The 25,200-nt window shown below is 41.8% G+C and overlaps 2 protein-coding genes across 4 annotated transcripts in view; one reads left to right on the plus strand and one right to left on the minus strand.

The window, feature by feature from the left end:
- The first annotated feature begins 959 nt into the window (after window positions 1–959).
- On the plus strand, window positions 960–14,844 carry prpf40a (PRP40 pre-mRNA processing factor 40 homolog A). Its single transcript, XM_079170676.1, has 26 exons — window positions 960–1,004; window positions 3,233–3,376; window positions 5,104–5,187; window positions 5,724–5,742; window positions 5,822–5,841; window positions 5,994–6,035; window positions 6,176–6,286; window positions 7,075–7,195; window positions 7,460–7,484; window positions 7,645–7,860; window positions 8,112–8,217; window positions 9,842–9,906; window positions 10,004–10,168; window positions 10,971–11,079; window positions 11,216–11,366; window positions 11,497–11,630; window positions 11,810–11,924; window positions 12,262–12,353; window positions 12,497–12,613; window positions 12,863–13,000; window positions 13,129–13,224; window positions 13,317–13,403; window positions 13,539–13,629; window positions 13,725–13,786; window positions 13,885–14,040; window positions 14,252–14,844. Exons 1-26 carry the CDS (start codon window positions 1,002–1,004, stop codon window positions 14,339–14,341), a joined length of 2,559 nt encoding a protein of 852 aa, XP_079026802.1. The 5' UTR covers window positions 960–1,001; the 3' UTR covers window positions 14,342–14,844.
- A 364-nt stretch (window positions 14,845–15,208) lies between these two features.
- The window catches only part of fmnl2a (formin-like 2a), a 47,056-nt gene continuing 37,064 nt past the window's right edge, over window positions 15,209–25,200 (minus strand). The window contains exons 15-27 of one of the 3 annotated variants that reach the window (XM_079169883.1): window positions 24,944–25,138; window positions 23,537–23,661; window positions 23,247–23,449; window positions 22,896–23,130; window positions 22,669–22,737; window positions 22,503–22,583; window positions 22,287–22,416; window positions 22,031–22,194; window positions 21,799–21,900; window positions 21,240–21,335; window positions 20,528–20,651; window positions 19,085–19,204; window positions 16,944–17,082 (exon numbers count right to left, since the gene is read on the minus strand). In XM_079169883.1, coding sequence (XP_079026009.1) covers window positions 19,113–19,204; window positions 20,528–20,651; window positions 21,240–21,335; window positions 21,799–21,900; window positions 22,031–22,194; window positions 22,287–22,416; window positions 22,503–22,583; window positions 22,669–22,737; window positions 22,896–23,130; window positions 23,247–23,449; window positions 23,537–23,661; window positions 24,944–25,138 — 1,616 coding nt within the window. In that variant the 3' untranslated portion in view covers window positions 16,944–17,082; window positions 19,085–19,112. The other 2 variants (XM_079169882.1, XM_079169881.1) reach the window with 2 other exon arrangements.

The following is a 25,200-nucleotide window of genomic DNA, read 5'->3' on the forward strand; positions in this document are numbered from 1 at the left end:
TACAGGGTCAGGATCGCAAAAAATGTATTATCTAACACAGAATGTTATTAACGTTACAATGACATTTAACGTTGTTTCACAATTTTTTTATTATATCCACCTTTTTAAACAATATCCCTTTCAGAAAAAATGGCTGTGATGGGAAAGAGATACTACTTTGTATCTGTGTATACAACTGTGTATACAAGACATTGTCTTATTATATTGGCCATTCAATAAATACATTACTGTATATAGAAATGTTCTATCGTACAGTATAGTTATCACTACAATCCCGTACAGTATACAGTAGGAATTTTGACATGTATAGAAAAAAGTGTTTTTTGTTTTTTTGTTAATTGTTATACATTTCTGTCTATACAATGTAGCTCTACAACTCTTCTGTATTTCTTGTTGTCTACGTGTTTTTTAATCTAGTTTGCCTGTATCTTTCTTTAGCAGTAATGTCTTTTCTGTCTAATCTTTTTTAATCTGTCTAAATTGGGATATATTAAAATGTATTTATGTACATATTACATTTCATTATCAGGTAGTAATTATATTTACAGTATTTCATTTACTATATATATATATATATATATATATATATATATATCATTTTGTTTAGCGGCATTTCATTCTGTATGTGACTTTATTGTTGCTTAATCACTTTGTAATGTGGTTGCCTTCATTTTTCAGGACCCTTATTTCTCACTCACTGACTTTTTTTGCATTTCACGCTCTTCCTTGCAGATAGAGTTTGCTCATATCTTGTGGCGAGGACTAAGTTGTTGCATGTTATTGCGGCCGATTGTATTTTTCAGGAACTCAAACAGGTATAGGATCACAATATTGCCACTCTGGCTCCTGGTTGTTGCGCATTTCTGCGCAGTACCACCGCAGAATGACGCTACAGAATCTTTACCTTTGACCTCGCCACACGAGGAGGAAGTTGAACCAATCGTGTTGCTCGTTGTTGAGAGGTGTTCAAGTTTCTAGGAGGCTGATACCCTCTCGTCAACATGGTAAGTACAACCATTCAAAAGAATGTATTAATAGCAGTAAAATAAAAGTAAATAACTGTAAAGATGATATCTGCACTTATTTGGCATTGGGTTAACGACCGTCTCTTTAGCTTCACGATGCTATAATATTGTTGCGCGTCCTATAACATCACAGGTTAGCATGTGGTGTTAGCTTAGCGCCGAGCTATGGTAGCGTCACACACATACTGTCATGGTTCCGACTATGTCCTGGAACTGATACTTTTTATAAAATATAGGTAGAGGCCACTCACATACAGTTAACTTTGGTTATGTATCACATTGTTAAATACGTCTAACGATATTCAGAAATGTAAACCATAACCAAAGGCTGATAAAAGTCGTAATTAGCTAGCTGAATAAGTTAGTTGGCTAACTAGCTAACGCTAAACGCTCACGTTAGCTATACGTTAACCATTATTCTTCACCAGGTTTTAGACAGAGCCTGTAGTCATTCATTACGTACAGCATTGTACACGGTAACCGTTACCTAGTAAGTTAGCATTACACAATGCAATGGGGACGTTAATGCAATTACGGTATCCTTTAACGTAACATATAGGTTAAATGAATTTAGGTTACTATCCCTTTTAAGTAAAGTTTCATAAACCTAAACCAATGGAGTCTGCAGCAATATTAGTTTAATTTGAACATTTCTCTACGAATGAATGAGTTGGGTCAGTCAGACTCGCATGCATACAAGTTGTAATTTGCTAGTTAACGTTCGGGATGTTATTAAACCTTAAAACCGAATGTACCTACCCTTTGGCTAAATGTAACAGATTGTTGAGAATGTATTACTCTCTTATATTCTGACACTATGGATGCAAAATAAAATTGAGCGCTACAGGAGTTGTAAGAGAAGAACTAGAATTGAGTCCTGAATTTATCAGATTATTGCACCAAGCAAGAAAAATGTGTAGCTACATTTGAGCTAACAATATAGTCTCTCGTGCTCATAATGATTTAAGTCTTAAAACCCCTGAATGCAAACTCTCCCCAAAGAGTATACAGCAGTTGGCATCCTTATTTGGCATTAGCCCACTGCCTCCTTCTGACTATAGTCTCCCTGAATGTCATTCAAAAACATTGTGTAATTTGTCACCCAATATAGAAACGTCCCTCCATCCACACCTCGTAATTGTGCGATCCCCACCTTTTTCTCTTCTATATATTTTCTGAATTTTACTAAAATATGCTTCGCTGACTTGTTGGATTTTTTCCCAGATAATTAAAAGTGTCTTTGTTAAGGTTTCGGTTTGCCAACAGCCTCCCATTCTTCTTGCCATACCCAATTTGGATGCTATTTTGGTTTGAATGAAGATATCGTTCTTAAGTTGCACTCTCCCAATAGTGTTGCCAAAGTTGTTGTATTTTTCTCCACACTGCTTTTACCCGGTTTGTCATCTCAGGTGCTCAGAAGCTGCCAGAACAGTTAAAGGAAATTGAGAGATCTTGCTCAGAACCGATCAAGTGTATAATCGAGATTGCATCCTGAAATCTGATTCTGCTCTTATAAATCCATGCCTGTGCGCTTCCAATATATTGCCGTGCAGACTGAATAGCGCTTATAATTTGTTTTAGTGCATGCTGATGCAGTCCTGCATTAAGTCATCATGGAGGTTATAATGTTGATGTTTTATAGAGGTGTTTGATTTCACCTAATGGTGATTTTGGAGGCTGTAGTTTGTGATGCTGTTGAATTGTTCTGCCGTGTACTTAGAGGTATTCTCTTATGTTGTCCACCCTCCTCTTTAGGAATATTGTGGAATAATACTCACGTGTCCATTTTATTTATTTATCTTAACTGCAGTATTAATTGTAATATTGTAGCAAGAAAATATAAACAGCATTTTAAGGACATATTTGGAGAAACAGCAATGGTGGCTTTATTGAATTAGGCACGCTGATCATTTTGCGTTACACCACCTGCTGTTTTGAGTTCACTAACTCTGTGTGGTGTTTCTTATTCATGACAGTCTTCATTGGACGCTAATAATGGCCCGAGCCAAGCGCCACCTTATCCAGGTGTAACGCCCTCAGGGATACCTCCCCCATTTGTAAGTCAGTGACGGAAATGTTTACGACAATTAGGTTCTCGCCTTTTGTTGCCAGTCGTCGTAGCGGGTTGAACTGAGAGTGGTAAATATTAAGCTCTTTATTCATTTGAATCTAATCATCCCTCTTTTTCTCCATATTAATTTGTCTAGATGGGACCACCAGGAATACCGCCTCATTTCCCTCCCATTGGAATGCCCCCAATGGGACAGAGACCTCCCAGCATGACTCCTATGCCTCCTGGTATAATCCCTCCTGGTATAATGCCACCAATGGGTGCACCGCCAATGGGACAGGTGAGCCTTGTAGGAAGCTTGTAGGTTTGTCTCTAATTAATTGGAGTTGTTAGTTCTAAGGACTTGGTAGCCTGTGTTGCTGCTCCTCTCACATCAGTAGACATCCTGCTCCTGAGTACTTACCACGGTACATATCCCAAAGCAGATCAGTGAAAAAGCTTGGTGGCAGATGTTATTACTTAAATACTTAAATACAGAAAAACACTACTCCAGAGTTCACAGCGTTTTAGGTTTATGTTTTTCAAACCACTGTACTGCAAAAATAACTTTTTGTATATAAGGACTTTGCCCCAAAGAAGTTTCTAAGCCACTCCGCTGTTGATGATGTACAGCCTTGAAAAGTGAGTGTCAGTTAGGGAACGTTAATTAAAGTTACACTATGTTTCATTACAACTGATTGCTCTGGTCATTGGTTTTATTGGTGATGGCACCCACCAAAGTAATGGCTCAGATATCCAAAAGTGGCAATGTCACAAAAAAATGGGCATTACACATGAATGGTCAGAAGAAGAAACCTCCATGTTATCAAAGATAAGATTTTAGAAAATAACAGACGGTAAATACTAAATATCCATCACAGTTTACAGACCGGCTTCCTGGTTTAACTTGAACCCACTGGAGCTCATGGGTTTTCATGTGCAATGAGGGACGATTAGCGACATTGCGCTGTTTGGTGTCCCTCGAAGTTGCAGCTAACCTGTCGAAAAATAGATGTTTGCTGGTTTAAGTTGTAATAAACTTTCCTTCAACTCGGTCATTTGTTGGTCATTAGAAATATTAATTTTAACTTCTTTGTTTTGTTTGGCACTTCTGCACAGAAGATGTGTTCAGCTTTGACAAATAACAGTTGAGACAAGATACCGTGCCCGTAGTCCTCTGAAGAGATGCCATTTAACTTGTGCATCTTTTTGAATCTCTACCGTCAGCGGACTGAATACTGCTTTTTGTTTTACGGTGACAGCCGTGGCCGGAGGCTTTATGTTTCCAGGTTGTCCGTCTGTCCTATTTCCGTGAATACAATATCTCAGGAATGCATGGAGAGAATTTAGTGCAAACATCCATTTTCACTCAAGGTTGAGTGGTAATTGGTAAATAGACTTGTTTGTATAGCGCTTGTCTAGTCTTCCGACCTCTCAAAGCGCTTTTAGCACTACATGTTCATTCACCCATTCATACACTGATGGCAGGAGCTAGCTGCCTGCCCATCACGACTAACTAACCATTCACACCACATTTTCAGTTAAGAGCCAGGGATCGAACCGCCGATCCTCTGATTGACAAAATTAAGAAGTGATGACATTCTTGACAGATGTTGGATGTAAATTGTAACCGGACTAGTCGGTGGAGGCACACAACCACAACACGGTAATTCTAGTTTTATTTATTTATCTTTTGAAGCAAGAAATGGGTCACATTTAGCAGACATATGTGGTCATGCTTATTAATAAGTGTGATGCTGGAGGGTGTTTGATCAAGGTGCCAACACCAGCCTAAAAAGGTGACTAAGGGACGTAGTTCTGTGTGTTTCTGCTTCACAGATCGCAAGCGATGGCATCACACCATTCAATACGCACAGCAAACTCTGCCTCAGTCTCACCTTTTCCCCCCAGTTGCAGGCAGCCTTTCACACAGACACCAACACCATGTCTCACACTGTGTCTTAATACGTCTTCCTGCACTGGGTGGTATGGAAATGCCAGATGAATATTTCATGATTCTTTTATTAGATGCCAGGCATGATGCCACCTATGATGCCAGGGATGATGATGCCTCCTCGCATGCCAGCTGCGGCTGTTCAACCAACGGGACCGGTAACTCTCCTCACTACTTTTCCCATCAGTGCTCTGTTTCACACTTCCTAAAATTCACTGCAATCTGTGAAATGCTACGGGAATCATCTGCTCTGCCAAGTAGCACTGTTGGATGTGAATAGTGATCATTCACAAAAAATCTGTACATTTTTAACCAAAACGTAATTATATACAGTGACTGATTAAAATGTTCCTTATTGTCACTGTTTTGTTTTGGCTTTGCCTCCGCTGCAATCGTAATGACACACAGTTCTGTCCATTTGTCTTTTATACTGAGAGATAAGCAAATGATGCAAATGAGTAATATGATCTATAAATATTTTGTGACAACATCGAGGCGGCTTTAGAGATCATAAGACATCCACTTCATTATCTCAAGTGTGTTGTTGCGTCTTAAGAGTTTGGAGGTTTGTTCTAATTAGGAAGGCTTTGTCAGTTACTGTGTATTGTGAATGATTAGTATTCTCGGCTGAATTCATCATTTGTGAGTGTTTCTTGGGGAAATAATTCACAATAATTTTTTTTCTTCTCCTCAGCCTGGTGTTGACTCCTCAGGTAAGAGCCTTAATTTGTCACTTTGCATATTATGTATTCAAGTAAAGTGTCTGACTGATTTGTGTTTTTATCCTCTCAGCTGCTGCACCTGGAACCGCTGTAAGTGAAGCATAATCTTTCTTTATATGCAGTAATTACAAGTTTACAATTGCAACAATTTAGTGTTCTTATCATTAGCTCCAGACTATTGTCTTCTGTCCCCTCAATAACTGAAGTCTGCCAACATTTTGTTTGTTGCTTTGTCCTTGCAGAGTACCACAAATGGATCTCCACAGGACGACCAACCAAAGAAGGTTTGTGCACATTGAAAATGGAAAGACAGACGTGAAAAACTTGACAATATTAACTAGTAAAAAGATTTAAAATAGAGCCAGAGATGAGTCTTTTCTGTTCAGAACCGCACCAGCTGATTTGTTGTTTGTTTCTGCCTCAGAAGTCCCTGTGGACAGAACACAAATCATTGGATGGAAAGACGTATTTTTACAATACAGAGACCAAGCAGTCCACATGGGAGAAACCAGATGATCTGAAATCTCCTGCAGAGGTACAAACCGTTATCGCTTTCACAACATGTTTACAGGTGCTACATAATGATAGAGTGGAGTTATGTCTACCTGAGCAAAGAATGAAGCCACACTCCCTCTGTCTGTGTGCTTCTACTCCGAGCTCCACTGCGCTTTGTTTACATAGCCGGTCCCTGAGTCACAGCGTTTGTGCCCCACTGGCCAGCTAGTCGCTGCCGCTTTGCGTCGTTCTCAGACGGTGGTTACCGCTCACCCACAGCTTGTTGAAATTCAACAACGACCGTAATGATGGCAGAGAGAGAAACGCTGTGTCCTAAGTGCTGCATCACGTCATGTAAAAAAAACGTGTACCTATCAGCTGTTTGTTCAGATCAGACTTGAGATGCAACTACTTAAATGATGGGTAAATAAATAGTACTTGTAGTATTGTATAGTATAATAGTACTCTTCCGATGTTTGTACTTTTTTTGTTTTCTTTTTTGTAGAACTTGATTTCCATTATCCTTGAAGTCATTGAGAACTACTAAAAACATGTTGTTGTTGTTGTGTGCAAGTTTAGCTTGAATACATGTTACATTTTGACTGTGTGTGTTTACTTTATTACAATCAGTTGATGTAACTTTTTTCAAATATAAAAACTCCATAATCTTATACACACTTTACACAGCTTTCATGTCATAACAATGTCACAAATCCTTTTGGATTGAATCGTGGCCGATATTTCATATGGATCATAACATCACTCTAGTTATCTTTGTGCTGTTTATCTAATTGAAATATCTTCCCTTTTTGTTTTGCCACCTTTTAGCAAATGCTGTCCAGATGCCCTTGGAAGGAGTACAAGTCGGACACGGGGAAGCCTTATTATTACAACTCTCAGACGAAGGAGTCCAGATGGACGAAACCCAAAGAGCTGGAGGATCTGGAAGGTAAAGAGCGGCTGTCTGATGGTGTCAAACCTGTTGTGAGGAAGGATCTGATGTTCCATACTGATTTATGCTGCGCTGAATGGATGGGCCTTTTAACAGCATGATGAATGGTAGACCACTGGCCTGTTATACATAGAACGCCATGCATTAGAGGGGGTCTGGGGATTGTTGTCGTACAAACACAGGAAGCACGTTGTGGCTCCTGCAGTACACTTATCTCTGTGCTGTTGTTCCCTAAAAGCTGTCACATTTTTTCTATTCCAGCTATGATCAAAGCAGAGGAGAACGGGTAAGAGCTTCCTGTTTACCCTCAGTTACTCTTCAATGCTGCATGTAATATGAACAACAAATACAGCCATTAGTGACCCTTTATATACCAGTCCGCTACATTGCCGTGCTATTCTTCCTATCATGTGGTGTGGTTTGACTCGTCGTGGTCTGGTTTTCAGGACGGCAGAGGCGATGGCTCCCGGCATCACAGCAGCTCCTGCAGTGCAAGCAGATAATTCAGCCGCTATGGTAACCGTGATGGAGGCAGAAACTGCGACAGCGGTCTCAGAGGAGCACCTGTCTCAGGCGGCCGTGCATCACGCAGCTGAGGTCAAGACTGCAGATGCACCTGTGGCTCCCTTAGAGAACACAGCCGCCACAGAGGCCTCAGCCAGGTAAACATGCTGTCTCCAGTACTCAGACACACACTGTATTCATCCAGCCGGGACAGGAATAGAGCCATTATGACCCTGGGTTTATGTACAAAGCACCCTTTCAACGTAATGTATTCATGGATGAGGTCTATTTTTGCGTCTCATAAATTTATTTAATGTTCGCATCTGCCGATGTGATGAATGCTCAGTCTCTTAAATGCTTTATGCAAACGCGGTTAAGTTAATGCATTAACATCTTCCTGTGCCCTCAGTATTGAAGTCACAAAAGAAGAACGGCCAGAGCTGCAGAAGAAAACGTACAAGTGGAACACAAAAGAGGAAGCCAAGCAGGCCTTCAAAGAGCTGCTGAAGGAGAAGGTGAGGCTGTCGTATAACAAACACGCTGTAGGAGAGAGGCAGTGCTGTCTCCGTCAGCCCGTAGTAACTGTTAGCATTTTGACATTTAGCAGGTCAAATACAAAAGAATTGCTCTTATCAGACATACATTAGTATCCATGAATAATTTAGACTTCATTTTGCATGTGCCAGCTACAAAGATAAAATATGCGCACACGCTTGCGCGGTTCATGAGTTCGGCCATGGTAGATGAAGCGTTTAGAGCAGCGGGCACTAATAGGCGGACCGGGTCCGGACCCAGACGCCGTTGTATCCGGACCTGAAAAGTGGACAGCTTAACCAGAACCGTTAACCAAGAATGGACAGACGTTTATGTTAATTCCTCCTCTGGGCAGTTTAAAACCAGCGTTTCATGTGTTCAGAGGCCGTGACGATTATTAAAAGACGCAATGTGAAGCGTTACTACGGGACAAAGCACAAATCTGTTGAGCAAATGTTCCCACTCACGTCTGTTATGAAGGCACAGAAAATAAACCGAACAGCCCAATATGATCAGAATCCTAACGCATGAATTCACTTCCCAACAATGACGTTAACAGAGAGAATAGAGCTGAAACAAGATGTTTAATAACCACACATAAAGTCCATGCACGCAGATTTCTCTTATTAGAAGATGAGAAAAATATAATATTGTGGTTTTCTTGGTTGACATCACTTCACACCTGAATGAACTGAATTTAAAGCTGCAGCACAATTCAGTTCTATTCATTTTTCTAAAATTGAGTTTATTTTAAGATAAACATTTTTCAAAAGCTTTCTGTAATATTTTTTTATTTTTAAATCCAGCCCATTCATTTATTATGAGAGTATTTATAATTCATCCAGTTCAATTTGAAATCTGACAATAAATATAGTCGAGATATTATTGAACTGAACTTTCTTTATTTGTTTTGACAGCCACACAAACACGTGAATACAACTGCTCAATAATGAATTCAATCCGGTCAGTCTCTGTTTACCCGCACGTCCTTTGCATTGTGATCTGGATCTAATCCCCGCCCCTCCTCATGAGACCCGGGGAGGTCTTGGCTCCATTGTTAAGCTTCACCTTCTGGTTGCCGTGGATGTGTTGTGCGGCAGGGCGCCCCAGCACCACCCACCTGGATGCTGCTATATTTAGGCTCTTTATAATTTTGTGCACAAAGCTCTCCCTCTGAGATTGCTTGCCATTTCCTGCAAGATCTTAATGGCTCTTGTCTTTCTGATTAGCTTTATTGGATCAAAGGCACAGGGCGGGCTGGGATTAAGACAGTGAGAGAAAAAGTGGCATGCCTCAGTGAGTTCGAATAACTGTGACAATTTACAAGACAGGCAAGCGGTGGAATCCGTTCATAACGGATGAAGGAGTCGCTCCCTGAGAGAGGCGAGTGGCAGAAAGGGCGATTACATAAAGTCCTCGGCAGCGCTTCTTTGAATTATTGCCCCTCCACACCTCTTAACCAGATATCTATTAGTAATTAAGAAAATGTTTTGGCTTTTAGGAGACAAAGCAGCACGGCTCTCGTGCTTTTTCTAACAAAAAACAATCCGTATGTTCTAGAAATACAAACCATCATGACTTTAAATTGAATTCTCTGTATTTCAGGGTGTTTCCTCAAACTCCTCCTGGGAACAGGCTATGAAAATGATCATCAATGATCCTCGCTACAGGTACACTATTCTCCTTGGAATTTGTATCTTATTTAATATAGCAGGTGATGAAAACGCCCTTCTGACCTTATTTTCTCCCTTTCCCTCATCAACAAAGCGCCCTTCCCAAATTGAGTGAGAAGAAACAGGCGTTCAATGCCTACAAAGTCCAAACCGAGAAGGAAGAGAAAGAGGAGGCCCGGATTAAATACAAGGAGTCCAAAGAGACCTTTCAGAGGTTCCTGGAGAACCACGAGAAGATGACGTCCACCACCAGATACAAGTAAGTGCTGCAGCGATCTCATGTAGTCAGTTTTTTCCTATATTGATTTATAGTTCCATGTATTGTCGATATGATTATGCAGATGGGATCAGTGAAAGGTCACCAATGGGTTTTGCACGTCATCGTGCACTTACAGCCCCGGTCGCTTCCTCTTGAGGAACATTGTGGTTCTGATGTCGGGGGTTAAGTGCTTGTGACATTTTGGATTTGGATGTAATTCTCCACAACTAGAAATAGCAACTTTTTACTAAATGTGTACTTAGGCTCAGGGTTTATTTTTCACAGATAAACCGTAAGTAAGGAGTCATGCATCATATGTTATGCCAACATTTTAAATGTCTCAGCTTTGATCCAGTTCTCTCTTTGGTTCGGTATCTGTGTGAAAGTCATCGTGACGGACAGATCGACCAGTGACCTCGACGACGAGCCAGATCCAGCGTTCTTCTAGCGGGGGGGTTGTTGTGGTGACGGACTGTAATCTGCGATTGCACACAACACGCAGTGTAACTTGATCGATGGGCTCATCGTGTCTCTCCTTATATTTAATACCTTATTTCACAACAGTCAGCCACTGCCTCCTCTGACATGTTTAGAGCTTCAGTGCACATCGTGAAAGACAGCTGCACCTTTTCTTTTTATTAACATGAAATTCATTTTATATTGTCTCTACGCATCTCATGACTGGCACTACGCATTAGAAAACAAATGTGTTGGAGGTAAATTTTCCTGTGAAATGCTGCCCTCATGTGGGTTATTGTATGAAAATATCCTGATCGTGTGTGTATGTGTACCTGCAATCCAGGAAAGCGGAACAGATGTTTAATGAGCACGAGGTGTGGAGCTGTGTACCAGAGAGAGACAGGCTGGAGATCTATGAAGATGTTTTGTTCTACCTTGCTAAGAAAGAGAAGGTACGGCGTTGTTTGTCTGCATGTTTACTATAATATTGTAGAATCATTCAACTTTCTGTCAGTCGTCATAAATGATGTTACTTTTTTGAACACTGACACCGTTAACATCCTGCTTTCCTCCACAAAATGTTTCCAGGAGCAAGCCAAGCAGCTAAGGAAGAGGAACTGGGAAGCTCTGAAGAACATTTTGGACAACATGGCCAACGTCACATACCGCACCACCTGGTCTGAGGCCCAGCAGTACCTGCTAGACAACCCTACCTTTGCAGAGGATGAGGAGCTGCAGAGTATGACATTCATGTTTTTATTTACATTAGTTTGAAGATAATTGTAGTGAGAAGACACAGTCTCTACCTCATTATAGGTTCACTTGGTTCTCAGTTCTCCCTGTTGATAAGTGTCGTTACCTGCTGACAGATATGGACAAAGAGGACGCCCTCATTTGTTTTGAGGAGCACATCCGAGCTCTGGAGAAGGAGGAGGAGGAGGAGAAACAGAAGACTCTTCTCAGGGAGAGGAGACGACAGCGCAAGAACCGAGAGGCCTTCCAGGTGAGAGGGGATGGAGGGTTAAAATATGTGCATCTCAAAACACCAGGGAAAGAACTGCTGCCACTTTTCAAGTTGCAAAAAGTAAATTGTTGCACAGAAGGCACACATTGTATTTGTTTAACTATTGCATACCAGTTGCTGTCCTGAATTCTTCTTTTGTTGTTTTTCTTTCTTTTCAGAAATTCCTGGACGAGCTCCATGACCACGGTCAGCTTCACTCCATGTCTGCCTGGATGGAGATGTACCCGACCCTGAGCTCAGACATCCGCTTTGCCAACATGCTGGGCCAGCCGGGTAGGACAGCAGGCCACAGCCACACGAGCTGAGTGATCTCAAGCATGTGGTTGTGATATGCAGACAGCAGCACATGACATGAACACAGAAATAAAGCGTACACAGCTCAGGGTGTAAAAACGGCACGAACTACAACACTTCGTTAATGCATATGTTGTTTTTTTACACCATTCATTTCAGATACGTTTTGTTTTCATATATTTAACAAAACATTCAACTCAGATTTCTGTATAAGTGTTCTGATCGTGTGTGCGTGTGCTGCTGTTGGACTCTAATATTTCTTTGCAGCATAACACATGTTGTCGACATCTTTTGACTTATCCTTTCTGTTCTGCAGGTTCCACTCCCCTCGATCTGTTCAAATTCTACGTGGAAGACCTGAAGGCCCGCTACCACGATGAAAAGAGGATCATCAAAGATATTCTCAAGGTAAGTGTACCTGTGGTGTGTTTCTATCTGGCTCAGTGTCTCAGGACAATACTCCCCATCTGCTCAGATCAGTGTTTGTTGTGACACTTTATTCTTTTATGCAACAACAACTTGTTCATCTTCTGCTTCCTTTGTGCTGCTAGGACAAAGGCTTTCTGGTGGAAGTCAACACTGGCTTTGACGACTTTGGATCAGTCATCAGTTCAGACAAGAGAGCCACCACACTGGATGCAGGAAACATAAAGCTGGCATTCAACAGTGTAAGACTCCTGTCCCACGTACATCTTCCCCCCCGCTAGCTTTTCTCAAATCCTACACAGTTCCTTTTGAGTAACTTCGTTTAAGGTTTAAGAACTTAAAATAAATGTTATTCTAGTTAATTCATGGTTTTATTATCTGTGTCTTTTGGTCTGGGGCTTAGAAACGTTGCTATATTAAGGCCTTTTCCAGGTTGTTTTCATTGTTTGTATTTATTAGATTAACACGTATTTCCACCTATTTGTGTGTAGTTACTGGAGAAGGCAGAAGCCAGAGAGAGAGAGCGAGAGAAGGAGGAGGCGAGGAAAATGAAAAGGAAAGAAGCAGCCTTTAAAAACATGCTGAAGCTGGCCACACCACCACTGGAGCCAGAGACTTCATGGGAGGGGGTACGTCCTCAATGAAAAATACATTCTTATCGTTTCGGAGCACCAACTGTTCAGTTCTAATCATTTTGTAAATTACTCGTAAAAGCACGACACAGTAGCTTGTCCTCAATGTTTTGTGATGGTTTCAGATCAGAGATCGATTCCTAAAAGAATCTGCCTTTGAAGACGTGACTCTGGAGTCGGAGAGGAAAAGGATATTCAAAGACTTCATGCATGTCTTAGAGGTGAGTCTGCCAGCACGGTGGCAATGCGCTGACATCAATCTTGATGACAAAGGTGATGAAGGTTTACCGTGGCATGTATTTTCTTTTAACAGCATGAATGCCAACATCACCACTCCAAGACAAAGAAGCACTCAAAGAAGTCCAAGAAGCACCACAGGAAACGATCCCGCTCTCGATCGGTTAGTAGTCCTCACTGCTGTGCAGAGACACAATCTAGCAGTTAATAATCTGCATGAACACCTTTTGCCTTGATGTCAATACTTCATATCACGCCTCGTTAATCTCTGAATTACTCCACCTAAATGTTCCGACAGGGCTCCGAGTCTGAGGACGAGGACTACCACAAGAAGAAAAAGAGGTCGCAATCCAAGTCTCCCTCTGAACGCTCATCCAGTGGAGAATCCGGTGAGTGGATTTCAAAGCTCTGAGGATGTGTTTATCATTGTGTGGAAGAAGTGCAGCACTATTGACATTTATTGACATGTTCTGCCTGAAACCAGAGAGAAGCTATAAAAAATCCAAGAAGCACAAGAAGAAGGGCAAAAAGAGACGTCACAAGTCTGTAAGTATACAGGAAGACAAATCCATGTCGTGTGTACATATATACACGTATAATCTGAATGTGTTTGTATGGGAGCTGATGGTGATTATGACACACAGGCGTCGCCAGACTCCGACAATGAGAAGAAAGGAAGAGAGCGCGATGGAAAGCGTGAAAAGGACTTAGAGAAAGATAAAGAGAACGACAAGTCTCGGGGGAAACCTCGCTCAGACTCTAAACAGAAGTCTCCGAAAAGAAAAGCTGCAAAAGAGGAGGTTGGTTTTACTACTGTAAAAATGAAATATTGATCTTTACTTGATCAAACTGATGCTTTAATGGCTGCTGTTAAAGTTACCATTAACCACTATCATTTAGAGGTTGTATGTGACACGTCGGTGACTCACTTTCTTTACAGCGGTTAAGTTTCATTTCTCATAGTTTATATAATACTGAGTGTGTGTCTGTGTGTGTGTGTGTTGTGTTCAGGGTGGCTGGGATACATCAGGCAGTGAGCTGAGTGAAGGAGAGCTGGAGAAAAGGAGAAGAACTTTACTGGAACAGCTGGATGCACCTTGATGACGACCCCTCTGCTGCTCTTTTACTGTATTTGTACACTTCTACAAACATGCATTCCCCTCCAAGCTCACGTGACTGTACTGGGCGAACCACCCTGGACGGATTGTGTGACATAACACCGTTCTCTGGTATTCATGGGAAGCTTACACACTTATTTGGTGACTAATTTGATATCAGGAAACTGATCAGCTGATCAACCTTAAAATATCAGGTTGTCTTTTTGTTGCTTTTGTTAGTATTTTTTTAGTTGACTGTAGCTTTTGACATGTTTTCCATTGCCATCATTTTTATATTCAATTAAAAGTATATCTTGAATGTCACGCTGACTGTCTTTCACCTGGAAAAGTAGCGCAAGAAGAAATAGGTTTAAGGACATCTTTCATTGTCTCTGGATATGTTCAGAGATAATGAAAGTAGTTTTGATTTGGTCTAACTGAACTAGCTGTATTCTCTAATCATCCAAAAAAGGTTTTAATTTGAGCATCTGTTTAAATTGATCTACTGTAGTGAAATGTAATAAAATACTGTTTCAATGGATTACGTCTGTACTTGGATACTTCAGGAGATCAACACCATCAAAAGTAAATGTTATGTACTTGTGTTATTTATAAACACTCCAGTTCTACAGGATGTAGTAATGGACCGTGTTTCATTGATAAATAAGCCGGGTGATCCATCATATGACCGGTATTTAATTCAGTTCAATAAAGAATAACTTCCAGTTTATTAGGTACATCTAGCAACTCTAATGCAGGCTAATACAACTAATGGATAAATAAAATCCAGATAAACAGTGATTTGCAGTATTGAGTTTATAGCCCAAGAAAGAAGAAAATAATTACAAAAGGCAAACTGCTTTATATTCAATGTAAATACTTTATTTGATCATATTTGTTGAAAATCTCATATCACCTAATTTTTAAAATAAAGCTTGTTATTTTGTAATAAGCACAAACTGCCTAAAATACATTTCTGGTGAAAGTAAAATAGAAAAACATGCCAGTATTATCCAGTTAGACAAATGTTACGATTAGACTGAAGTTGAGAGAAAGAGATGAACGGCAGCACATCACTAAGCCACAAAACCAGCTGATCACAGGTCAGCTAACAGAGACTACTTTGATTTAACACAGTGTGATGGATTTGGAGTTTAAATCTGTTCAAATTTACAAACAATTTAAAATCCGTTGCATGTTTTTGTAGCTGGCTTTGATGCGCCTGTGACCCACCCACGTGACAGACATGACTTTACACTAATGTAGATTCTGGCTGCATTTGGCTTAATTAAATATACAAAACAATGGAAACAAAAACTATAAGTTAAAATAACATTCAAGTTGTATAGCACAAGGCAATGAAAACTTTTGTTTGAACAATATGTACAATATTAACCATCTGGTAATGTGAATTAAGAAGAAAAAAACAAGACATTGTAGCAAAATATCTGTACATTTAGGAAACATGTTTTTGTTGTGTACTTTGTTTTGCCATGTTTTTAATGTACATGGACACATTAGATGAAAACAGGAGCTTAAAGAATTCCTTTCAGTGGTTAAATACTATACATTAAAATTACAATAAAGTGAGTAGACACAGTAGCCTGGAATACAATTAATCAGTAAAAAAAAAAAACTTGACAGATGGAATGCAAAGTTTGATCCAGTCTTGACAGTGAGAACCATTTAGCAGGGTTCCGTATCTTTCCTGCAGTTTGTACGTTTAATAGAAATAGCTTTTTGTTGCTTTACAAGCTCGTTTACTTGTAATTTGTTCCCAGAAACCAGACGGACTGCTGTGCTGCTACAGAAATGCAACGGACGGTAAAGTTTTACTTCTATGGATCAAGCGCTACAAATTGAGGCTTGATCCATTAACTGAAGTAAATTATGAAAGAAGTCAGCACGGAGTGGGCCTGATGTAGATAATTCACATTAGCCCGGTCTTGTTTTGAAGTGGTTTTGATGTCTTTTTCTTCATTATTATATTTACTTTAATACAAATATAAAGTCTTAACTACTTCACCTTCTTCATGCCTGATCATCAGCCCTTTCAGTAGAAGTTGAAAAACCTCTTGAGATGTTTGAGCACGTTTGTATAGTAAGAGGAATGGAAAAGAGCACCGGAATGTACCAAGATACCACAGCGACAAACCCAACACTAAAAGATGTCATTTTTGTAACAGTTAAAGGGAACGCGTCCCATACATTCTACAACACGTTTCCAAGGAAGCATCTCTTCACGTGGCTCTTAAGGCCACCGCAAGTCCAGTTTTACACATCTTAAAATCAAAGCAAGGTCAGGTTGTATTGCTTGAAGTGGGTAATATAAAAAAAGAAAACAGTCCTCAGACAGGAGACGGCGTGACATCAGCCCACAAAAATAAGTTCAGGCACTTGGCTTGTCTAAGGTTTCTGAATCAACCTTTCAGACACTTAAAACTCACTCCCACACACACACGTGTCCCAGTCCTTCATAGTGAAAAGCTGCTGCTGTACCACAGACATGGAGTAACATGTATTTTTTATGGTTGCTACACTTGTCATCTTTCACTTATCATCCTTCACTCTGCATCGAACCTCCCGTCTCTCCCTCTCATACGCATCCTCCCCCAGCACATGCACTGCTCCCTCGTCACACGACCACTTCGCCGTTGTTACTCGGCCGCAGGTTCTGATCATCAAAGCGTCTCCTGACGCTCCTCCGCACAGCGTCTGCTCTCCTGTAAGGCTGATTCCTCAAATCTGAGGAAGGGGGGGGGGGGGGGGGGGGGAATAAAAGAGCTGTCAGTCATCTTGTGGAGGCGTTTTGATGAGCCCACATACCCAGAGTGCTGGCAGCCTGTCTTTCAAAGCAGCGTGACTTCTACACAGAAAAAAAAGAAGCTTTGCAGGTCATCTGTCTCTTGGTATTACGACAGTGACAGGCCACGGGGTTTTGACTTGTGAGTAGAAAAGCTTACATGGATCTTGTGAAAACCAAGATGCACCTTTGCCAATAAAATGGGTGAATTATCAACCGAAAAGAGTTGATATTTTGTATCGTTAGACATTCAAATGTATTGTTATGAAGGCGATATAGTGAGTGGAGAACAGAGGAAGAGGTAGGTCAATACTGAGTGAACCCTGAATGAAAATACAGTAAAAAACAGGAAAGGGAGGTAATAAAGAGATGCTTGCCAGGTTTGGGACACATCCACCACTACAGGTGTGCTACTGGAGGAGTTCCTTACCCTCGAGTAGACATTGGGAAATTTAGTAATATTATTCTTCTTTAGGGCTAGATGAAGAGAAGACAAAATGGAGGTTAAAAATGGAGGAGGAGGAGGCTGACAGGAGCATGTCAGCCCGACATATTCACCACTGCTTTGCTAAGAGAGCGCTAAGAGAGCACTGCGAGAGCAAAGCAATGTGGCAGCAGGCTGCATGGGGGGGCAGAGGAGGGGGAAGGGCATGAGAAGGGACAGAGCTGGAGGATGTTAACTGGTTCATCTGGCAGCGAGGAGGATCAAAGCTTCTGTAGTTTCTTATTTGTCTGTGTTATAAACTCAGACTGCTTTGCAGAGTGGCTACCAGCAGGATAGAAAAAGAGCCCGTTTCAAACTTCCAGTACAGAAGCGATTGTGAAGTAAAACAAACAAACATGGTTCCAGGACACAGCAGGATTGTTACATTCAACAGCATCTTGACCAAAAAGCAACCAAAGCATGCATGCAGCCGGCCAACACTGGATGACAGGTAAACTCAGTGAGACAACCTGGCTGCATGTTAGTAGCACGCACACACACACACAGAGAGAATGCAACCGCAAAGACAGACTGCTGCAACGTAAGAGATTATGCATATGTAGACGTCATGCAGAATATTAGCGAGCTTGCCACAACACAGAGAGTCATTTGACAGAGAGGTGACCCGTCAGCCGGCGGCAGGAGCAGGCACAGCATATGGGCTAACTGGGAGAGCAGGGATGCATTGTGGGAAAGCATTTGAGATGAAGCAATCAGCGTGCAAGAAGCGGTTTCAGCAGCAGTGATGACATGTCATAACGAACACACGAACATTCATTTTTCATTAAAACACTGATTGAAACACAAAGAAAAGCAAGTTATAATGCCACAGGCCCTTACACAATGACGACATCAGTCATACCTGTCATGTAGATGATGACTAAAGCTCATATATGTATATTTTACATACACACACTGCATTAAATAACCATTCAATTTGAATCTAATCAGTGATAGACACTAAATTATTTGACTCATGAGTCAGTATTTGTTTTTAATCTGTTAGCACTAGATGGCAGCACGCAGCTTAACCGTTCTACTCCAGTGCTTGATGAGAAAACGTACAATCTTTCACCGATTCCCATCTCCTGTCACTGCAGATAAAAGTATGAACATGGGAGACAGTTTCCTCTGTGACATTATGGTTTGCCATGGTTGATAAAAAAATGATGATGATAAATGACGGGGTCACACTTCATGCAGGTGGGCAGAGAAAACCGTTACACCGAGTCATGCTCAGGAGAGAGAACACACACACACATGCGCACACACACACACACACACACGCACACTCAGGCGTGTGCGCAAAAACCATGAGATCAGGCACGGTGCACAAACACAGGTCCGAAAGTGTGCGGGTTGAGTGAGACGGTTTAAAAAAAAAAAAGGGAGGACGTGTGAAGAGGCATGCAAGGGTGGAGGAGAGAGACGTAAAGAAGAGAATGTTTTGTTCCAGCAACCTTAGAGAAGAGAGACAGTTCTACAAGCTTAGTAATGGTACTCCTCATTGAGGGCGGGCTCGCAGAAGAACCGAGAGCCACGCTTCGCTGTGCGGGCGGTAAAGGGCACTGTCTTCAGCACTGCATTGAGAACAACAAGGACAACAGCCAGGACAAGACAGGACAAACACAGTTTAAGAAAAGCAGACTCCTACAGGGTTTTAGCACCGGTTAGCGCTATGCAAATATCTAACAACAGCATCAGGACGGGCCAGGAGAAAACCTCTTTATTCTAGCAGTTAATGTTCCACTGAAGGGTCTGGCAAAAACTAGAACTTTTACTATAAACTCTCTCTGGCTGGGTTTCTTAGAAGACAGCAAAGTTCTATTGTTACAGAGATCTGAGTTGCCTGATGTCTTTAACGCTAAAATCACATTTACATTATTACTGTGGCTAGCGGACGAAAACATATTGAGAACTTTTACTCTTGTAAAAGGAGCAATACTTCAGTGTAAAAATACTCCATTACAAGTAAGAATCTGCAGAGTTTAAAATCTTACTTAACTAAAACGTACTATTAACAAAATGTAATCCCACTTTTACATTATCACATCATAATATTATATTGTTAATACTAATGCATTAATATGTAAGTAGCATTTCAGTGTTGTAGCTGGAGACAAACGGTACAAAATCTATAACAATGCATTGTATTAACTTCTCATTTTGTATGTAAGATGTTATTTCTCAGAGTTAAGTATTAGAGCTAGACTTATATTGGCTGATATCAGTTTATTACAAATATAAATATATCTTACTGGTGTGTCCCTACTTTGTCCACCAGAGAGCACTGACAAGTTTAGTCTTCAACTTTAAAAATGCTCCGCTCAGTATTTAACAAAAACTAATTCAAGGGATCACTATCAAGATTGTCTGTATGTTATGCGTTTATGGCCTAAAAAAAATAAATATATAACATGTAAAGTACAACTGTACTTAAGTACAGCACATCAGAAAAGTACTTCGGTAAATTACACCACCGCCTACGGCAAGTTTATCACACTTCAGTAAACAGAAGATGTATTTATTCCAGTATAATGAATTCATTTCCTAGGAGCTAGTCCCAACCCGGCCCCGTCTACGTACAGATGTTTGTTACAAAGCAATGACAAAGCAGATAAGATTAGCAATGATCATCAGACACATTTGGAGCTGAATGTCACTAGATTAGCTGGACTGTCAGTGCATGTTTGTACTCATTAGGTTATACACCTTTAGTTCTCAAACATCTGACAGCTGAATTTTAAGAAAAGCCAAAGTCATTGTGTTAGTTGATTTAGATTCCCTTTGTTAATGACTGAATGTATAGCGTCGGAGAGGACCTTCATGCAGAGCGCCCTGTACCGTGTGTGTGTGTGTGTGTGTGTGTGTGTGTGGCAAGAGACAGGCCCAGGTGATATTACCCGTGATGATGTCTTCTATCGCTCCATCTTTGCCTTCGTAGACGTGGCGGCTGTCTTTCACCTGTTTCTTCCTGAGCTCCTGGATCAGCTCTTGCTGCTGCCGCTTGTTTTTATGAGATGGAGACTGAGGAGACACACACACACACACACACACACACACACACACACACACACACACACACACACACACACACACACACACACACACACACACACACACACACACACACACACACACACACACACACACACACACACACACACACACCTCATTTAACATGCATTAATAAGTCATACGCTTAGACATGAGTCCAGTATAATCTACAAAAGGATTCTCCCACCCACGATTTCTTTTAGCTCAAATATGCTTTTGCTCCACACATCGCTTCACTCTGTAGGTTTGTGTATGTGTGAGCTAAGTGAACCATTTAAGAAGTATAACCGCTGATCCTGAGTCGATGTGATGTGGCTCAGCGGGGTGTTAGACTGCAGAACCAGATATAACTACATCCGGCAGGCAGTCAGTGCTCAACTAATCCTGTGATCAGGAATCTGGAGGAAGGAAGGATGAAGCGGAAAAGGGAGGAAGTGGTCTTCATGATCCACTGTAGCCACCTGCCCTAGAAAGAAGGGGGGGGGGGGGGGGGGGGTATAGGGAGGGAGGGGATGAGGAGGGTGGAGGGGGTTGACAGTTGAAAGAACGGCGACTCACCTTCTGGTCTTCCTCCATCATGGCCTCCTGTTCGAGAAGTTTCTCCATCAAAATCTGCTCCTGTCTCTTTTTCTGCTCATTGTCCTCTTCCGCTTGCTGAGGATGTCACATAAACACGGCACACAGTTACAACTTGTTTAAACATACTGCCGTTACTATCATAGAGGAAACTATGCTGTTAACATGAAACAAGAAACTCTCGTTTCAAATGCATCGAATAGTTTCGCACACACGTGCTGTGCAAGCTGAGATTCTATTTCGGCACCATGAAATGGGATGAACGAAGTCATTAACATGGTTTGGAGGAGTTGGAGGATGCACTAAACAGAGTTGACACAGCAGCTGCGAGAGAAACGGCTGGAAACAGTCAAGAAGCTGTGAGTAGCAGTAACACATGGCGTGATGGGGTTTCTCCAGCACATCATGCTGAAAACTTGCAGATTTCTTTGTAAAATACTTCTTAGTTTTGGTTTAGAAGAGAACACGGCGCTGTAGTGATAACACCAGAGGGCGTGTTGATGTCTAGTCACATACACAAGCATTAACACATCACACTCACCCTGTAAGCTCTCACAAATCGCACAAACACGGGGAAGAAGACGGAGGGCGGCGTTGTTTTGGCGTTCTCCCCGAAGAACTTCACTGCCTCGTCAAAGGCATCCTTTCAAAAGACAGACAGTTGACTTACTTAGAAAACACTCGGATGACTTCATTTTAAACCTTGTCACAACAACAGGGCTTGAAAAAAAAACAAGGCATTAGGTTTGCAAAGCGAGGTGCGCTCATGTTACCTGTGCAATCTTGGCATCATCCTGCAGCTTCTTCAGCTTGTTCTCATTGTGTGTGATGAAGTCTTTGAGCATGGTGTTGTGGCCGTGCATGCTGTACTCTCTTTTGGTCAGCTCCATGCCTCTCAGCAGCTCCTTAACGTCCAGCAGGACGTTCTCCAACGACACTGTGAACACCAGCGGACGTGTGAGTGCACGAGCCACGCGCTGAACTGTAAAAAGTCAGATGAGAACGACACATGGGCACGACGCGACTCACCTGCTGCAGCTTTCTCCACATAGTGCAGCTCGTTGTAGAAGAGGGAAACTTGGGAGTATTTCTCCTTCACCACATTGGCGATGTAGTGCAACAACGTTATCTTACGGTCCGTCGACTTGGTATCAAGTAGCTGTGGAGAAAGTAAAACACAAAACTTAAGGAAAACATCTGTGTAGAAAAAGTAAAAGGCTTTAAAGTCAGAAGGAGGAAACTTACCAGGTCTAAACTTTGCAGCTTGAATCCGTACACCGCTCCTCTTTTGCTGCTGTTCATGTAGTTTCCCAGTGCCAAGATAATCTGGCGAAACAAGAAGGAACAAGAATGTGTAAGAAAAAGCCTGCATTCATTTAACATTATGTCCGGATATAAATAAATGAGTTACCTCGAGAATTTTCTTTAGCTTCTGTGACGACTTGATGGACACAGATGCTGCAATGACTGCATGGATTTGCTGCGGGGCAAACGAAGAGGATGACGATGAGAAGATGTGAAATTCAGTAAACGTTCTTTGGTCACAGCATCCCATATAGACTGCCTCTAATCATATTCAGTGTTTTACTGTAGGAACATATTGTCCTACACACACACACACGGGATCCCAGTTCTCACCGGTGTGAGCATCTGCACGCTCTCGCAGAAGTTGCCGATGAAGGCCATGATGGTCATCTTCTGCATGAGCCGCTCGATTTTACTAAACTGCATCATGAAGCGGTCCTCGTCGGTCAGGCTCTCCAGGGGTTTGCGCTCCTTCTCATACTGTCGCATGCTTTTAATCTCATGTTCCGTGGGCTGGAAGCGCATCAGACACTCCACAAAGTCCACCGGCAGAGTTCGCAGGTCGAAGCTGGAAGACGGCGAGACAAAGGAGGGTAGAAACACGCAGAGTATCTTACATAGACCATTTGATATCTTATGCCATGTTGAAAAACTACGATACGAAAATGAAGGACATCAACTTACATCTGAATGGCCTTGCAGATCTCCTCAGGAGTCTTGCCCACTTTCCTCAGTGTGATGGCCAGGTTCTTTGCTCTGTTGGAGTCCAGCAGCGTCACCTTGTTGGGCATCTTTTGGATGATCTTCTGCTTGTTCGTGATGAGGTCGATAGCCGGGCCCTGAGCTTTCGTCTTAAACATCTCCTCGAACTCATCCACGTTTAGGTCCTTAAAGATGCCGACAAAGATTCTGTTAATGTTCCATCATCGCTGACATGGGTCAGGAAAGGGGGACTAAACGATTCAGACTCTCACCTCGAGTATCCTCTCATCGTCGATCTCATTAAAGACAGTCCCGTTGATCTGGTTCGGTTTCAGGGCTACCCAGTTGAAGACGGGCATACGGAACTTAGTCTTGATGGGCTTCTTGATCTTAACAGCTACACAGGAAACAGAGGAGTTAGCAACAAGTCCCTATCTCCTATGAGAGGACACGCACGCACATTCACACACACAGGTGAAGGGGTAGACAGGTGACAAACGTGGATATGACTGTTTGATCTCTAAAAACATACATCCCTACTTCAAGTTGAGTTTGAATTGATTTTAAACTTCACTAAATGGACACTTGGTCCTACTTGAAGCAGAGTAAAGCCTGTCAGCCTCTTATGTAACCTGTACAGTAAATGGTGCACATGGCGAGGATTTCCTGCCTGGCCCGGTGACACACTTTATCGGACAGATTATGGCTATTTGTGGCCACTTGGGCCGATTCACCGAAGCTGAGCATCAAGGTGGCGCCTGGTTTAGTCACAGAGACGAGGTGTGAGCAGGGACAGAAAGATAAGGCCGTCACGAGAGGGCAAACAGCATTCCATCAGCTCTGCTCAAAGCCTATCACTTTCTATCCTCTGCGTGCACCAGCAGGTCACCGTGTCTCAGCAACCAACACTGAGATGTGGCGATATTTAATTCAACGCACACACACACACACACACAAACACATATACAACAAGACTACCGCAAGGTGTGAAGGTAAATCATTTTGAAATGTGGTATTTGCTCTGTCATCTTAATGTTTCACAGAAAGTCTCACTGTGAGAGCAAAAATAGAATTCATGAAGCCACAGTTCACTGTTTGGAATATGTGTTTTTATATGCTGCTGAGGTCATGTTAGAAGTGGCAAAAAGAAAATAATGTCTTTGAGAAACATGAAAACAATTATGAACTACTTCCAGGAGGCTTGAATTGCACAAATGGAAGTTGTTTGTTTGTTTGTTTTCTTTTGGGATTGAGAGACTGAAAATACCATTTTCCAAATAAATGTTGTCCTTGTGATGAAGAAAGGGAACATTGGAGGGACAAAACACCAAACATGACAAGCAGAACCTACAGAAAAGTTTGATGGGTCCCTCTGGTTGGCAGAAAAAGAAACAATTCAAAGACAAATCATTAAGGAATTGGCAGAGTTAGTGAGAAAGCTTACACGTGCACGTCGCAAACACACGTTTACCATCAAGCAGCTGCAAAAAGTGTTGAGGTGGGAACAACATAACAATTTTGCAATTAATAAAGTAGTTGGAATACAAGTCTAATACACTAAAAGTAACACTGTTTTGCAGAAAATATCTGCACATTACTCCATTTTCACCTATTGAAACAGTTCTTCATCACAGAACATCACATGTACACACAAACCTGACTCAATGTGTGTATTTTACCTGCTAACCCAGAGTTCATGATGACAGTGGGCGTCCCACAGCCGGGCAGCGGCGGCGCACAAGGAGGAGGCGGCGGAGGCAGAGGTCCTGAGATATGCGAGGCTAGCCCTGGAGGGGGAGGCGGAGGGGGAGGGGGGGGCGGTGGAGGTGGGGGAGCTGCAGCTGCAGGAATGGCTGACGATGGTCCGTTTAACACTAGGAGAAAGGAGAGACGCTCAATGCTTAGTATCACTTTTATATCAACGTACAAACTGTAT

Source organism: Pholis gunnellus (genome assembly GCF_910591455.1).
Source record: "Pholis gunnellus genome assembly, chromosome: 12".
In the NCBI taxonomy this organism is placed as follows: domain Eukaryota; kingdom Metazoa; phylum Chordata; class Actinopteri; order Perciformes; family Pholidae; genus Pholis; species Pholis gunnellus.

Coding starts and splice junctions, on each gene's coding strand:
- prpf40a (XM_079170676.1), top strand. Junction 7,861..8,111: donor GCCACAGAGGCCTCAGCCAG/GTAAACATGCTG, acceptor CTGTGCCCTCAG/TATTGAAGTCACAAAAGAAG. Junction 11,925..12,261: donor CAACATGCTGGGCCAGCCGG/GTAGGACAGCAG, acceptor TCTGTTCTGCAG/GTTCCACTCCCCTCGATCTG.